The sequence below is a fragment of the Opisthorchis viverrini genome (assembly GCF_000715545.1).
Source record: "Opisthorchis viverrini unplaced genomic scaffold opera_v5_28, whole genome shotgun sequence".
Lineage (NCBI taxonomy): Eukaryota > Metazoa > Platyhelminthes > Trematoda > Opisthorchiida > Opisthorchiidae > Opisthorchis > Opisthorchis viverrini.
The window spans coordinates 789,585-807,660 of NW_008751684.1; the positions used below are offsets into that span (position 1 = coordinate 789,585).

The 18,076-nt window shown below is 42.9% G+C and overlaps 2 protein-coding genes across 2 annotated transcripts in view; one reads left to right on the forward strand and one right to left on the reverse strand.

Annotated features, from left to right (window-relative positions):
• T265_02328 (hypothetical protein) overlaps positions 1-17,872 on the forward strand; it is a gene marked incomplete at both ends in the record, with an annotated part of 37,892 nt that extends 20,020 nt beyond the window's left edge. The window contains one exon of the mRNA XM_009166542.1: positions 17,778-17,872. Coding sequence (XP_009164806.1) covers positions 17,778-17,872 — 95 coding nt within the window. The remainder of the gene's footprint in view (positions 1-17,777) is intronic.
• On the reverse strand, positions 1,869-16,849 carry T265_12978 (hypothetical protein; the record flags this gene model as incomplete). Its single annotated transcript, XM_009166592.1, has 5 exons — positions 1,869-2,006; positions 3,906-4,007; positions 6,571-6,711; positions 15,445-15,530; positions 16,540-16,849. Coding segments are annotated over 5 exons (777 nt in total), but the record flags the coding sequence as incomplete, so codon positions are not given.
• Positions 17,873-18,076: the final 204 nt, after the last annotated feature.

Sequence of the window (18,076 nt, forward strand, 5' to 3'; positions counted from 1 at the left end):
AACGGGTATGACTACTATCAGTCACTGGATGGAACCAAAAAAATCACACTAGCATTAAATTGTCAAGAGTAATAAATGTAGCAAAGTATTAATATTCACCTGGAATTCAGGTGAGTCTCCTGTGAAAACCAAATTGATATGCATTTGAGTGTATTCCCCAAATTTTCTGCAATTTTCAGTTGACTAAAGAGAAACTCCGGAACTGCACATCTAGCCAAACGAAACATCAAGGGCATAGTGCAGAACATTCAGTTAAAGAACATCATAAATGAGAGAATCAGCTTGGATCCAGCTGAGTCTCCCATGATAACAAATTGGTGTGTGAGTGCATTTTTCGAATTTCAAGAGCGACCTTCGCAGTTGGTTCCACAAGAGACCCCGGAATTTCAAGTGAGAGAGCACATCCAGCCTTTTTCAATGGGGAACAAACCGTAAAACGGATGGAATCTTGTAAGGTAACGTTGAACGGCGCCCTATTCTGACTTTTAGGTTCTTAGAGCCATCTCATCTGTCCAATTCGTGGGATCTGATCTATGTTCCCGACGTCGTTAACACGGCCGGTTCAGCTATAACGACATCCGGCGGATGAAACGTTCGAGACAAGGGGCAGTACCACAAAAAGACGCGAGGGGTTTTGCGGAAGATATTTGCCCTGTATGCTTCTCTCAGCGTCAAACAAAATGAACTTCCGATAAATGCCTTTGTACATGGTTACGAGTTGAAAAAAAGATTGATGTGTTTCATTTCATGTACAGTAGTTAATAAGTAGTTCATACCCTCACACATCATTCAACTTGGTCTACGTATCTATTAGAACTGAATTTTTCTCCGTGATGCTATACACCTATGACTTTTTGTCTCTCTCAAAAGTGCCCTGTTGAAAATACTACTGTTTCTTGCAGTCCTCTTGACCCGAAGTCTGGTGGACCCCATTCGTCAACTAGTCAGCGCTAAATAAGAACGACTGTATTGTGAACAGTTGAGGTCTTTGGCCATAAGCAACCTTATTTTATCTCTGGAGCCTGGTACTGCAGTTAGAGCCTAAATGGTTCCGTGCATTTTATAGTCTCATAGCCATTTACAGAGTGTTTTGGATTTGACGAGAAACTCAGTGTAACGGGCGAACGGCATCTTCGAAGGATGCGTGATTCCAAAACCTCCGAGAAGGCAAAGCCAAGTAGGAACTAGCTTTCTATACGGTGCCATTAATGTAAGACGTAAATTCGCAAAATATGCAAACATAGACGGTAGATACTCGTCCGTAACAAATGGTTCACTTGAACTACAAAACTACGAACCAAATGAGCAAACAAGCTCGCACATGAGACAGTTACACGTGCATAGGGTCGGCCACAATACGGCTAGGTGACCTCAAGGCCAAATGACTGAAGTGGTAAGGGCAAACAAACATCAGTTCCTACACACGTACTAAACGCAGAAGTGGAGCGGGGATTACAAAAGGGGACAGAACAAACGTGGGAAATTTCGAAAGTCAAAGTAATGGACCATACACTTAACTGTGTTTCCCGCTAAGTACTTTTCAAAGGTATACGTTTGTAGAGACCCACCTTGATGGTCTAATCATTTACTATAGTCCATAAAAATAAGGTTATCACGGAGGAAGACCACCCAGTGGAAGGACATCAACCTTCCTAGGAGTATGATTTATTCCATTCGTTATCAATGTAATAGATTCTTGAAAGTTGTACAAAAATTTTGAAGTCACAAAAAACTATTTTTCTGGCAAGTCAGTGATAAAAGACAATTTTTATTCTGAATTTTTCTACAGGACAACTCGTACATAACCTCGCCAATCTTCGACAGAAATTGTGGACATCTACTCAAAACGGACTTATTCAGTTGCTTCGCTACAAAGATTTGATTTGCGCCATTTGTGCGTTTTTCGTATTAGCCAGTCTTTTTTTCAAAGCGAATCCATCAAAATCTTCATTTATCCTGAAATTTATTTTGGCACATGTGATATCATAACCAGGATCGGGCATTGGCTAGGAGAGAGAGAGAGAGACAGACAGAATTCCACACAGTTACCCGAAAATCCACTTCGAAAATATTCACTTTTTTTGTTTATTTTCGTGTGTTGTAGTGCGTCTAAGTTTCTTTACTATTCTACTTTGAGTCCATTTAGATCCAAAGCGATATTTCCAATTCCATGTTTCTTAACACAAGCCTGGTTTACTTCGTCAGGGACATCCCATGTGGAGTTCGGCCACACAATGAGAAACCAAGCGTGCGCCGAGAATCGAAATAAACTCACTTACTAGTATCTTCTTACCTTCGGCATTCAATGCGTAGCCGAATAAGAAACATTATCCCGGGCATGAGCAGAAATCCCATGAAAAAATGGGTAATAGAGGTCGGTTCAACGGTTCTCTTGGTTACATCCAGTGCGTCGAACCAGCCGGGAATCTGAGTACTGTACTACAAGCGGATGATTGCTCTAAACTCTCTGCTATCCTCGTGGTCAGACTCACAAATATCAGGCCATGGACATCGGTGTTGATTATAAGCTCGATTCTCCTCACTGTACTGTGGAATGGTGCTCAAATTTGATCGCGTCGACACAGTATCATTCTGGTTTTCAATGTGAGACCACTGGAATGGTAAGCTGACCAGACAAAACTGGATGTCTGGCGCAAACGCCAACTCAGGTTTTGTTAAAATTTCCGAGCAGTTGCCATGTATTTTCTTGAACGAATACTACTCATTGGGTTGTTGGAAACTTTTTGATGGCCCACGACCGGCTTCATCCTTCTTGAGGTCTTCCAGCTAGATGCAGTCACTGAGATACCTTGAAACTTATGTTCTACTTGAACCCAAACCGTAAGAGATTCTCCAAGTAATCTGATTTGCATAGCAGCTTCGTTTTAACGTGACACTCAACCGAATTCAATTGGATCACTTTTTACAATGTCCTTCAATGAATATGCTGCTCATGCCCTTGCGTCTCATGCTTCAATTGAACTGATATGCAAGAAGTAACCGTATTTGATGAATGACTGAAGTTTTACGGTCCAAGTAGATTGAATGATATTGAATGACTGAACATCATGCAATGCAGACCGATATGAAAATTTAACAGGCTGGGCACATGGCCCATTTGGCCTTCCTTGTGAGTTTGTTCGTGATGACACTTTCAGGTGATTTTTAACTTGTAAATTGCCTGAGTTGTATTACTAGTTCTGGTTACAACCACAAGTCATTATTCCATCTTGCAGGATCCAGTAGCCAACTGTTAACATAATCCAGAGATCCAGGATGCTTCCAGATAGTTGTACTACGGTCAAAGTCAGGATTGACTGCCAAGGGTCAAGGTCTGTAGCGTAGCTGCATCTCAGTGAAGACATCTCGGATGATGTGCCTTCCGTGTTACTATCGTCTGCTGGGTTTACCTGGGTCTTAATCACCTGTGCAATTTAATTAATTGAAATTATCTGCATCTCTAGTGAAGATTGCTGTTTGGCTTACCGGGATCAAATTACAGGCGCGAAATTCACACACCTTGATATGACTGTCAACATTGACCTGCATCTGCCTTGCCTTTTTGATAATTATTGCATTCAAGCCCCAATACTTCAAGGTGAAATGAAATAAAAAAGCTAGTTGTACAGTACTCTGTTTATGGATAGGCATTGCATCATTGAGCTTGGCGACTGTCAACAGATGGAGAGGCCCATGTGTACTGGTCCCACTTTCTGGGAAGTTACGCAGCGTTCTTTTAAAATGGTATCACTAAGCGCCGGTTAGGCTACGAAGCGCTGTTATGAATATGCTGTGTTCCTTAATAAATGCATCCGTCATTGGAGGACCAGTTATTCTGGTGTCGCACTCATTCTCCGATTCAGAGATAATATGTATATACCTGACCCCAGAACATTTCATCGCACCGAGCTGATTGGTTTATACAGGCACCAGATTCTAGGTACGGCATGAAATATGATAGAGATAAAATGCACCCCCCCAGAAGTGTTACGCACGGGCATGCTGAACTAAGGGACGGATCAAAAGCGAAACGACCACAAATTAATATGTGCAGAAAACATAACGAAGGATTTATTATATTCTGTTCTTTCATGCAACAAAAGGTTTATTCACCACGGAAATCTACACATACGCCTCTGTGTGGCAGCATACAGTAGAGACAAAGTAGGATGGCAAACAAATGCCAAGCGGGACAAGTGAGCACGCAAAATATCGCATTTTAAGGCATCCACAAGCATTCAGTTGATTTAATGATAAACAACCAACTCAACCTGAATAACAACATCGAAAACAGCCTTCGAATGAAGAATGAACTAACAACAAAAATGTGAAATTTATGAATGCCACATCTGTTTGATGTTCGCGAACAAAGTCAAACGTTTACTGTCAGTAGGAAAGAGATTAAAGGATCAAGAATTGAGCAGCCATAGATCATGTCTAAACACGCAAATATCAATCACACTATCGGAAACAGTTACGGAAAATGATTCGCTGGAGTCTGTTTAACCGAAACCAGAACAAAAAATGAAACGCAAGTTTTGGTAGCTACAATTAGAAACCCCTTGAATTTAAAAACAGATAGGTGTCAAACGGCTTTCTCATTCAGCATTGATAGATGGGTCCGAAGGCGATTAAAATCAATGTCACTTGACCGCGCTAGAGAAGATGGAGTGAGCGACGTTTCAGAAAACGCTTAGTTGGATACCCGTGATATCATAAAACGAGCGAGTAATTTAAACAAGTGAAGGTTTTCAAAAAGAAAACAATCACCATTCCTAGAATCAATCGACGAACAAAGATTTAGACGGAAGCAGCTCCACAAACAACTTTTGGAACAGATGGCCAACCAACTGTCCGGTCGTTTGATACTGGTACGCATAGCTGGACAAATAACTGAAGAGCCAGCAGACAGAGGACCTTCAATAGATATTTCATCCTGTCACTGAAGCCATTCTACGCGGAATGATGAGCAGCGGTCTGCAGTTGTTTCATTCTTAATGGGAATCATCAACAGTGCGCATCTCACTGACTCCTAGCGAGTTTTGAAGACGTGGCCTTCCGGCCAGTGGTTGATCAATTAACCATCCCGATCGGCCTCAGTGACAGGACGTAATCTCGCTTGAAGGCTACAAGGTCACTCCATACCATGATCAAATGGATAGTATTTGTCATCAGATTCGTGTTAGCTCACTTCAGTCCATGAGCGGTAAACGTCTTAGAGATGCGTCAGCACGGTTTCCTCTCCTAGGAACGTTATTGTTTGGAAAACTCAAGCAATTAGCCACAAATGACTGTTTTTCTTCACTCCACTTGCACTGGAAGAGACAGCTGCATTTTTCTTATATACCACTAAAAGTGATACTTAAGATTACACCACAAAAGAACTCTGACGTTTTTGCGCTGATGACATTTTAGCGGAAAGTTGAACGCAAAAGGCATGGTTTTACAAGCCAGCAAAGAAGGACTGAAACTCCCGGTACATTAACTACTTTCTTTCTGAGGTTTCCACCTCTGGGATGTGATCTAGGAGCTTCAGTAATGCCATTCAAAATCTGACTGGTTGAAAGATAGCTTGAGAATCATTGGAATAGTCCGGTCAACATCTTGAACAAGCAACCAACTGCAATTGGTCCCGTCAGTCGGACTAGCCATCAGTATGCAAGTTTTCTGATTTGGTTAACAGGTGGTTATGCTAAGGACCGAACCAAAGAATAATCCCTATGTTATTGTCTTCTTTTAGCTTGTGTGCTGCTGTCGTGAAAAGGACTTTCATTCAAAAGCATTGGCTGATTTGAATATCTACTCAAGTACGCTCGAGTAAATAACAAAAAATAAACTTGACAACACTCTTCGGACACCCTAACATATGTACAAGGGCCATAATCGAAATATATCATATTGGGTCATTCCTATGGGTTGCACTTAAATATGTCGGTCAATTTAGCACTATTATTCGTATTTTATCACCACATGTTTTGGGGCCTGAGGTCCGGGGTGAAGCTATTGAGGTCTCATGCACAAGACAGCCGAGTGCTCATTCGGCTACGGCTTGAATACAAATCTATTCATGCTTCATTAAGTTGGACCAAAGGATAAGCAAAGCGTTAGTACAAAAAGCGCCTCTTCAAGGTAGCAGTGGACGACAAAATTGAATAGAAACTTCCTGTCGTCATTAAAATCCGCAGCTATTCGCAGATCAGAGGGTCCGTGGTTCGAACCCGAATTCTACAGTTGGACTGCTCGTCTCTCAGCTTAAGAGACCTAATAATTTCTCAGTCCTCGTGCTTCCTTCCGTTAGCCAAGCATCTGAAGAGTACTACACCAGAAAGGCGGGAGCCACTATCAGCGCAAACAAGGAATCAGTTATACTACATTCTTTGATTCGAGGTCGTACGGCGAATTCTCATTCAGAACACTCATATGTGTCCAGCCACTTGGTTAACGGAGTAGTTTTGGCCTGAAAAACAACATTTGGAACAAATTTTTCAGTTCAGTAATTCTCATGTACTGCTAACATATTTTTCTACAAGGATTTTTCAACTTTTTCCGTGTTCGATGCCATTTGCATACCAGAAACTTCACAACAGTGACGTTAGACGTACTGACAAATCGGATGTTGGATGCAGTAAATTCCACCTCATAAAACACGACAGCCGCTAGAAGGGATGTTCGGTAGCACACCTGCATATTTTTAGCGGTGCTGACCCATGTCTAGAACACAGATGTTTCGGAGCAAAACCTGTGGTTTGGAACGTCTGGTTGATTGCAATTTAGACCGGGCAAGTTGGTTTTTGAAAAGTTATAGGTAATTCACAGTTTGTGTAGGTTGAAGTGGTATTTTGTTCCGTTTTCTTATTTTCTTTTTTATCTCTTTTCTCAAGGTCATGCCTAGCATTATACTTAAAGTGCAATTGATATCTGAATGAAAGTGACATGATTTCAAAGTTAATGTGTTCGAGCCTGAATAGTTGTTGTTGTGACTTGATTATCTGTCAGTTTATTATGATCCAAAGAGGAGTTGTAGTCTGGTAATAATTGGAAGGAATTCTGGACAGTTTCTTGATTTTTGTGGGGCCTCCTATCGTGGGAATACGTGTGTCATGTAACATCATTTCCTCATCGCATGACAAAAGCGGTTTATCAGAAGTTTGGATTTAAGAACACTCCCTTGTTGAGACAGGAACTCACTGATCGGAAGGTATGCCAAAATTTTTCTTGGGAATATCTGGCGATTACCTAGCCATCTTAAAGTCTCGGGTTGGTAAATTCACCATAGGCGCAGCTTAATCTGGACTAAAGAACTGGAAATGTTTATTGATGTTATTGTTGTAACCATCAGGTTTAGTGTGTCAGGTGGTGTACGGGAATGAAATTCCTCACGACGTATTTGAATAAGCATAGTGAGCTGAGAGTGCGCATAAATATGAATTCCGATTGCGGCGTGTTAGAACGGGACCAGGGCCAGCTCGGTATATGGTGGTAAAAACTGAGCCAGGAAATTTTTTTTGGATCAAGCTTGATTAGATCATACACCCCTCTGAGGCAAATTTAACGATGCCTGTTTGATGACTTTATGCATATTGCATGACAAGCTGGCTTGTGTATTTATAAGACTGGGATTAACAGACTACACCGATATTGTTGATGGATCTAATCAGGAAGCCTTGGCTGCGTGAACCTTCCACAAAAGTGCATCCAAGCGGATTGCAGCATCGGAGAAGAAGACAGCATTAGCACAGAAAATACTCTGATTCCGATTAGCTTTGATCGAAGACTGAGGCAGTATTTTGAGCAGTCCAGCTGATCACAGATAACTCACAATCATTCAGACACCAAAACGTGTCGGAAATGATCATCTACAATAGTAGTGTTAGTATGACGAGTTTGACAGAGAAGGTCATATGTTGAAGCGATAAGTTCGACCATTGTCGGGGTAAGCGAGTTTAAATATTGCATGAATAAGTATAAAATTCTAGCCATTCCTGAGCAGATTACGATTTTCCCAAGATTCTTCAAGTAAGCAGCCAGACTACCATGACCAAATGGGGTTTTCAATTTAGATTTCATCCTGTAAGTGAAGCCAATCTATGCTCAAAAAAGGCACGGTACAGCTGTTTCATCCTTTATGGGAATCATCAGCAGTGTGTAGCTAACGAAACTCCAGTGAGTTTCGAACCAACGGCCTCCTGGTTAGTAGTCTGAACGTCTAACCATTCTGCAGCGAGCAGCTGATCAACAGTGTGATTTACTTGCACTCAGGATATGGCACCACCCATCGTCCAGCCACGGAATCCACATCATGTATTTCTTCCAGGAAGAACTTCTCCGATGGAAGGCTCATCGTGTGGATTATTCGTCCTCCTAGATTACTTGTAGACTGTTAGTGGTGCGAGATTTTGAAATTTTCAACTGATATTGCGTCCTGTAGTTGAAGCCAATCTATGTTGTACAGCGGTCCTCGGCTATTTAGTACTGCCAAGAAACGGGATTTCCCTGGTTGATAATTTTCGTACAGAAGCAGGAAACGGTGAGGTATGGTGAAAACTGTATTGAGAGCTGAATTGAAGTGTTGTGGATAGTTTTTTTTTTTTTAACGTTGAACTACATCCGGTAACGAAACCCTTGTTTATCATTGATGCATTCGGAGTGAAACAAAAGTTTCTACAGATGAAGGTTCTGAATATGCTCGACGAACTGCTTGGATTTAGCAGTAACCCAAACCCTGAAAGAAGTTAAGCCGAGTTGAATGAGTGGTCTGAGTGCAGGAAATTGGATTGTAGGCTGAACAAAACACACGTTCCATTCCACCATATCGTTTTCCACTGTTACGTAAGTAAGTTAGTTATTTGATCCAATGTCTGGTAGGAATACTGGCCCAGTGTAACTCCAGTGAAGAACAGTTCATTCTCTAGTAAGTAGACTAATGTTGATTTCTGAAAAAAATCACCGTATTCTGCCGCAGCATTCCTAGATTCACGAGACAACGACTTCAGTCTCCCGTCAAATGAAAAATATATACGAACGTTGACGCCAATTTCTTCGGCGACTTCCTGTCCGACAGTTCAGTTTTAAAGGTTCCGACTGATAACTGTCAAATGAAATTCTTTACAGCGACCTCTATCGGAAATGATCGCAAGCGGTCGTCTAGACACAAGGACGCGAAAGAGGGCGGTGTGCAAAGGTGCTCATAAGTGAATCCAGATTGATTTGGAAATAACGTTTATATTTTCAGTGTTTGGGTTCGGAGTAGCGTTTGGGTGTGCTCCGACTCCCGTTACTGGAGATGAACTTCGTTCCATAATGAAATATAACAGGAATTTTGAAAAACGGCTTCAGAATGGTCACAGAGAATAAACAGAGTGGAATGTCAATAAATGCCAGGCTAATAACCACCGAATTATTTGAAAAATATTCTTAGGGCATGCCGGATGCTGTGCTTGTGTGAGCCAAGGAATAGGTTCAACTTTAAGAATCCAAGTGTACCAGCACAAAACTTTGAGCCACAACCTCGTAGGAATCCCTTTGGTCACAGCAGTAGTACTAGACCGTATCAATCTGGATCGACTCGACTTCGTCATAAGAATGAACCGAGAAGTCTCGGTGGATGAACGAAGTGTTGGCCGATCGGACTAGTAATTGATGACAGCCAGCTGTTTCGTCAGACTTTAACTTCCTTTCTCACGGAATTTCATTGTTACTTGTCCAACCTACGCTACTGCACAAAAGCATGAGAAGGGATAAGCGATCTTGTTAACGTTATTTGTAACGAGGAATGGTGGGTGGGAACTTACTCTTCGGGTCTCCCTTGCCGTGAACATCTGAATTCGAAAACACCACATACATTACACATACTCCATGATAACCTGAGTCCGTAACTCAGAGTACCCTCGCATTCTAGTCGACTATTCACTTAAGTGAGTGGTTTATAAACAAGTCATGGTTTCCTATATACTGTCAGATTTTAGGCAACCGACACTGAACTCAAATGAATGTTTATTGCAAGATACGTGAAGTTTGGTATTCCAGTTGAAATAAGGCTACCAGATAAGTAAGTCCCAAAAAGGACGAAGCTCAGAACTTTCCCCTCCCTTACAGGTAGTATCGAAACGTTTGTAACTGAAATGAATATTGGTAACGCAGGTTCGAACCCATGGAGCACGTAGGTAAAAGGGATTTGCCCAAGAGTTTGATTAGCTGCGTTGGTTTTCCGCTGAGGCATTTGATTTTACTTCGCAATACGCCTATCCAAGTGTTTCATTTGTTATTCTTGTGCGCTAATTCAGACACTGACAAGCTTGGTTTGTCAGTCCGTTAGAACTGCGTATGTTGCACATACATTATATAAAGTAGCATCTATTCAGATTAGTTACCAGTTAGTCTTTCAACCCGAAATCTACCTTCCGCCAAGAGTACGTAAACGGATGAGCTAGTATTTAACAGATCTGCCACGGAAATTCTTGCTGGCGGATAGGACCAGCGCATTTTTTCGATAGAAGGACGAGCAAAAATCATGTTACGAGTTGAGAAGGAATTCAGTTCCTCGCAGATTAGAAGATCACAATGATAAAGCACCCATATTGACTGCACTTCTCGATAACCTGAGTCTCTCACATTATCACCTCATAATCATGTTTACTTTCTTCTACTCAAAAACTCGTACGACTCTAACGCCTCGAACGTTCTACTACATACGTACTACATACTACAAGACGACCACAACTTGCGGAGTCTCCATAAACCATCGATTCTCTCGACGTCCTGCTGAAACTGCCCTTCGTGCGTAAATAAGTAACATCAATAGCTTCTGAGTTGTTATTCTCGCGCTACCACGATTCGTTTACAAATACCATGATGGGTTTTGATCCGTGGATTAGAGGAAAAAATCATAATTGTACGTGTGGCGTGAATCTTCAAACCATTCATATTAAGGTCAGGACTGCTGAATGCTTCGGTAATAAATCCCCATTCATGTGGATTTTTACTGGCCATAAGCGAAACAGCAATAAAAAACAACGACCTGTTCGCCAAATATAATGATGCCCCGTTAGATAAAGTGGGCAAAACAGAAAAGCAATAAACTGGCGGCATTCGATGGGATTCGGGAAACCGCATTCAGGTATAATTCTCATCAGACTTGTTGCAATGTGCGTTGTTGTAAGCAGTGCAGGGAGACTATTTTTTCACCGGACCACATCACCCTCTTTGCGGATAGTCCTCCTTTTACCCTAGGACAATTATTCTGGTGAGTCAGAATTAAACAGGAAAGAGAAAGTGGCAGTAGAAACTGTTCAAACGAGAGTGATATGAATGTAAATACTACAGTCGCTTAAACAACTGCAGCGAAAACAGTTTTATTAGTTTTTTGGGAGAGAAACGGGTGAGCACAGGGCGATTAGTGGGGGCTTTAATTGCTTCGGTGTTTTGACGGCGGTTCATGAACCAGAGGTGATCAATTATTCTGCGTCGGCCACAGGGATATAATCGACATAACCGTCAGGAAAACAAAAACAATCACTCTGAGCCAACAAGGCCTAGTAATCGACTTTCTCTCTCACGAATTGACGTCCCCAAACAACCCTTCGGTGCTCATAGTCCGCTAAATGGTAGCTGTGAAAACACATTTGATTTACGCTATCCAGCGGCTGCTGGCACCAAACGGCGACCTCTGAACGGCACCTAACCCCATTTCACTGAACCTCTTTTTTCGAATAAGCCGCCATGACCGCAGGTAAAGTGTCCATTCAACATGAAGCTATTATTTCAAAATGTCAATAAATCGAGCATTGTTGAATAAGTGCACGCGTCTCAACCGACAGAGCCAGTCAAAGATGAACAGAATGGGGAGAGAAACACAGTAAACGTCGGACACATTAACGTATAGAACAGTGTCGTCTGGCAAACAAGGCCTGCATCGGCGTTAGCATCCATGACAGTGATCAGGCTCATTAAACAGCATATTACCACTGATGGATTACGTAGATCCCAAGGCCCATTTACCGTCGTCCGAGCTCTTCATGAGGATGAGCGCTCATTAACGAGACAGTTCACTTTACAAAACTCCTTCATGTGCAGTCTCTCGTCATGGAATGACCCAAACAAGAAACGCTTTCCATTTCTCGAGGTGGTTGACTTGCCTGGAACACGAAAGACGACGAAGGTAACGGACAGCATTATTGTCACGAATGGCTTCTCAGTCAACAGTCAAGCTTAGACGGCCGACGTCAGCAGCTCTGCCGGTGGAGGATACCATCAAACTAGGGAACTATTTTTGTCCAGCCTGCTGCGCAGAGCAGTACAGTTGGAATCATCATATACACATTATTGCATTAAGGAGTAAAGATCGTTAATGAGCGAAATAGGGTTGGAAAGCAGACGATGACCAATAATTAGCCAGCTTCCAACGATTGCCTTTTCATGTAGAATGACACCCTCACTTTACTATTAACCTTGTCACCATGCTCCTTTCATAGTTCATAGTAAAGCAGGCCACACGACTATCGAGCACCTTCCGGCCATCAGATATGCTACAGAACCTACTAGGATAGGAGTGCACATTTTCACCTTGAGAACATTCGTGAAAACACGGTGTCGCCCAATAGGTTGCCGCAGGGAGTTAGTCTCCAAGCTAGAGCTACTCCCTTCAGGTTCCGTGAGGGCCTGAAATCGATAACTTTTGAGAAATAGTCCCTTAACTATCAGCAGGGATCGCCACAAACGCTCCCGCGGCTCAAGATTCCTTGCCACCTTACTAAATTCCTCCACTGAGGTCTCACGTATTCTGACACCAATTCTGTCTGACAGGTGGCAAGAAGATAAAACCGGTCCGCCCAAGTGACTCACGGCACTTTAACGTGTCTTCATCTGTAAGGCGCAAGACTACTGCAGCGCTCGGCGACCACTTATCTCTTTCAGCGGTCAAGATCGCCTGGAAGGACTCCGTCTTACAAAAGAAACTACGTTTGCTTGGTCCCCTTAAGGGGTCGGGGCAAATATTGCGGAATTTTCAAGACTTCCTCCTATAAATGAAGTCGATCTATGCCAAAAACATTCTAGGCTATTCCATCCTTATTTGAAATCATCATCAGTGTACTCATAGCCGAACGGTTAGGTATTCAACTTATGAGCCAAGAGATGGTGGGTTCGAATCAACCTGGAGATTCGTGACACTAGCCCCCTGGAAAGGCGAGTGTATTCGAAATCTCTACACAAGTAACATGATTGAAAGAGATAATTCACAGGCTGACGGATTGTCCCGAAAATTATTCCATGCAGTGCGATTGTCTCATTCTAGTAGTAGTGAAACGTCTAACATAGACCTGGTACACGAGTTCACCATGCTCATTTGCTTGCCAGTGTTCAACAAACTGCCTAAGAATTAGGACAGCATCGACCCCACCCCGATATATCCATATGCTTGTGGCATCTGCACTACTCGAAGGCGGTGTAGGGGGCCACTTTACCCTTTTTCGGTTAAAATATACGACAAGATCATATAGAAAAAGCATGCTCTAAAATAGTCTTAAAAAGACTACGTCTTCTTATCCTTTACGGAGACTCACAGCCAGCACTCACGAATGAGTGACTCACGTGTTCCACAAAAGTGGCCACTGTTAGAATAATCTACTACTAATAATCGCGTCATATTCGTGACTCGGATAGTATAACCATTCACAACCATATAGGATCAAACCGCTATGATCCAAAACGCCTGACGGCCCCCGAGTACACCTGAATAGCTCACCAAAAGCTGCCCATTAGTAGTTTACACATTGGTGATTTTTATTTCAGTGCATATTACCAAGACTGATCCCTAAGTCAATCTACTGACAAAATAAATAGTTCATGCAATAACCTCAGGGTAGTCCGGTGATTATGCGCAACGAATTAGAACGCCCAAATTTAATACACAAGATCAGCTAGCAAAGCAGGTTTGGGCTCAAGTGCGTAAGCGTTACTCCGCTGTTAGGTAGCCGCTCGACATAAGCAGCCAGGCATTGCTCCCCTACATCAACAGGCTAACACAGATTAAAGCTGTTTGAGCGTACGGCAGTGGTCATGCAATGGAAGAAGCCATCACACACATGAGCTCATGCACATTAAGGTAAGGTTACCATTGGCACTGGTTTTGCCTGATTCCACACGAGTCTCACTGACAGTGCCAACTTCCCCGGAATGTTTTCCCTGAATGAATTTTAACTAATTAATCGATCAGGATCGAAGTCTCTGCTTAGCCGAAACAATAACTATCTTCCGGAATATAACTATTACTCAGAAAACAACGGTAAACAGCACCTATGGACTCCAGAAAAGTTACGGTTGATGCACGAGACGAATAATTCATGATGGTAGCAACCAATATACCATCAGCGTTGGGGACAAAACTCGTTCTGTTCATAAATGCTGTGATACCGGAAGGAAACACAAGGGTCAAGATATTCCCGGTTGCTAAAAACTAGACGATGCTGTTTGTTACAACGACATAAAGAGGTAAAAACCCATAGATGTATTAGAACACCAAATTATGCTTTCAACCAGAACAATGTAGGTAATCGTGGATATCCAGGTAGCCTAACCAATACCACGTCTATGTCAACGGCAAACTGACTGCAGCCACAATCTGGTCACGCCCACGCGTCAGATGGGCGCGGAATCCAACGGAAAAAGTTGATAACAATCTTAGCGAATATACACTCATTTGCAAACTAATTTGGTTCTTTCGAGAGACTCACCTGGAACCCAGCTGAATCTCTCGTTTATGATGTTCTCAGGCAACTGAATGTGCCGCACCAGGCCGCCTCATGTTTCAGTCGGTACGATATTTGAAATATCGCGATACATGGTCTCTCGAAAGAACCAAATTAGTTTGCAAATGAGTGTATATTCGCTAATTTCGTGCAATTTGATTTCAAGTAGAACATAAGGCTGACGGAAACCTGGGGACTGCGCCTACCTGATGAGCCCCAAGAAGGGCGAAACCGGTCGTGGGCTGTCGATGGATTTTCAGCAACCTTATGAGTAGTAAATTACAAAGATATTGATGACAATCTCTTATTGACTGTGCCTATCGTAATCCACCCAAATGTCAGAACAAGGATGGTCCGCTTCAATTCTGTATAGCACAACGACATATGACATTCGATGAATGGGAGAGCAGAAAATGCAACTGCAATTACACATTTTATTGCTAACTGCGGTGGGAGCGAACAGATTCCACGAATGACGGGTAAACAGGGATTAATGTGACAGCGCTGTACAAAAAGATAGGCGTGAAAAAATATTGACGAGACTGTGCAAGGAAGTGCAGAGCCGTACGGAATTTCGGTTCAAAAATGCTGAACAGGGAAAGAACGCTATCATACACGGTTAGTAATCCATCGTTAACCACACTGACGATATTAGCCGACCTTATTTCCGGTTGGGCCGGTTGAAGCTGCCAGGTAACACTTGTTCAGATGCCGTGGACGCGTAAGCAGTTTGCGGTGAGGAGTCGCCGGTTGAATCAGCTGCGTGCCGGTGGTGATGATGGTGCGCTGAAATGAAGACGCAAAATGACAAGGGACGTATTAGGAGGATTAGGAGCGTGGAATGGGAGCAGGTTGTGAAATACGCTGACATTTAGATGCAGGGCAGAGACAGGGCGAACTATGATCAATGACTGACAATAACGCCAGACTTTGGTCATAAGCATGCCAATTTATGGGGATAAAGCTCTATGCTGGAGAAATCAAAACTAAAATAGAAGGGGGTCGAACGTTGATATATGCACACCTCCAAACACTAAATCTGAGGGCCCGGATGAAAACGGACAGCACAAACGCCATCGACATCGATCCACAGCGCCTTCCTCCCAGATGGCCAAAAGTGTTGATAACAAAGACTGTCTAGTATCTTCTTCATTCGAGTGACATCAGATGGAAGACAACGCTCTCATCTATATAGTATGTTCCAAGCGCAGTAGCTGACACCTCAGTGAACACAAGTTTCCTCGATATCTCATCGTGAATCGAAATCTGACTGAGGGCGAAAATAAACACGGGTAAAATCTTCAAGCTCAGTGGGACGGCCCTAAGTTTAAGAAGGGCAAATAATGATAGGTTTTTGGTCTTAAATAACAGGCTATTGATTCAGCCTTATGCATGCAAGCTCGAGAATAGCTGAAGGTCATGTTTGTTCAACAAAGAAAATACAACCCGAATAAACCGATATCAGCTAGCCTATATGGTACACAACGGCAAGGATAAATAAAAAAATAAATTGCACCGATGTAACGCCATTTAGTTGCGTAGCTGCCATGCCACCCGAAGGAAGCACGAGGGCTGGGATATTGCCAAATTGTCCAAGCCTAGAGAGGATAAGATGCAGAGATGGGGTTCCAACCACGGACCTTTCGATCAGTAAATTCGCGCTCTAACCACTGATCCATCTTGCCCCCACACAACGCCAAGGATGAAGGATGTGGACCGAAGGTCCAGGCATTACGATAAAAGGTTCACTGTACCAATGAGGCTGGCTTAAAATGACAAAAATTTCAGAACTTACAACGCTTGGACTTTTTTGAGCCCGACGAAAGTCGATCATCATCCTCTTTGCTATCGGCGGAGTTACTAGAGGATGCCCGTTGCTGGACACCACGACGATGTCTAGATGGAGCAGAAGCACTGGACTGTTGTGGTTGCTGCTCACTAGAAAGACCAGGCATTCTCCCAGAGTGACGGACGGTACCCTCGTTTACTGGTGTCGGTGCTTCAGCAGAGGTCGGAGCACTGGACAGAGTGGGGTTCGATTTCTTTCGGGCGATCTTTCGTGAATCGCGGTGTTCATCAGCCACTGCACCACCCCCTGTCCCTGCCTGTAGCGACGGGGAAGAACGAGGACTGAGTAAATCACACTACAAAGTAAATCTTTAGTTTACGCTCCTGACGCCATAAGCGAGAAACTATGGTTTAAGCAGTTTGGATGAGCCTGAGTTTAAAATCGCTTGGAACCTGTGCGCTTATTTCTGTTGAGTGATGCGAAGGGAGCAAAGCATATTTAGAAGGAACAACCTTACACCATAGCTAATCACGTAACTATCAGGTGTTTTATGTTTTGCAATCGTCCTCGATGAAAGGTAGTCACTAGTGAACCCGTTTGAGGCATCTAGTGACCGAAAATAAGTGTTAGTTAGTCTCTGCCTGTCACGTGTAAACGTCCTCGACCGTGAATGCAAACTGTATTCGTTTTCTAGACCGTGGATAGAAGCACAGAAGTATCGGTATGTATCGCTGACCATGTCCGTCTCATAGAAAAAACCAGGCATTTTGGATGCGAATAAGCAGGTCCGGGTAGGTAGCAATGTTTTCTGGAGATAGTCGGTGCTGAAAATGAAGAGTATGGAGAATGCCGCCACACCATTATTGTGACATCTGACAAACATTTGACCCGTTCCATCTGAGTCATCCTCTTCCGGTATTCACAAGTGCTGGCTTCAGTGCCTAAATTCCAGGATTACCAAATTTAATCAGAAATCCTTGTCGAAACCAGCTCGTCCAAAGTCACAACGGGGAAGAATCAGCGACGTTTTTATTAGCAATGACAACAAATTTGGCAACAGGTACCAAGGAATAGATACATTTTGATAATCGAGATTTCGCTAAGACGCCAACCACAAAATGAGAGTCAGGAAACCCAAACTATGGATATGAATTATTTCGAATCCGCTTCGAATCAATAACAGTCAATCTGGAGAAAGCAAAGGTAGAGGAACAATGTTTCAGCAGGCATTCTTCCCGTTTCAGATAGATGTGGCTGTCAACAGGAATTGGACCGCTTCGGTACTAACACGACCATTGAAGAGCACGAAACGCATGTACACACAACAAGTTTCGAGTAAGGTTTCTCAAAAAATGGACCAATGAGAACGATGGAGACAATTTTCTTTCTATTCCCTACTTTATCCATTGAAGCTTACTCATCAGAAACGGTAACTTTGCTTGCGGTATGGTAATTAGCAGCTAAGAAAATTAGAGCAGAATTGTTATTGGCGAATGAAAGAGGTTCAACCGGGGGCACCTCACACATTCAAAAATATTGCACC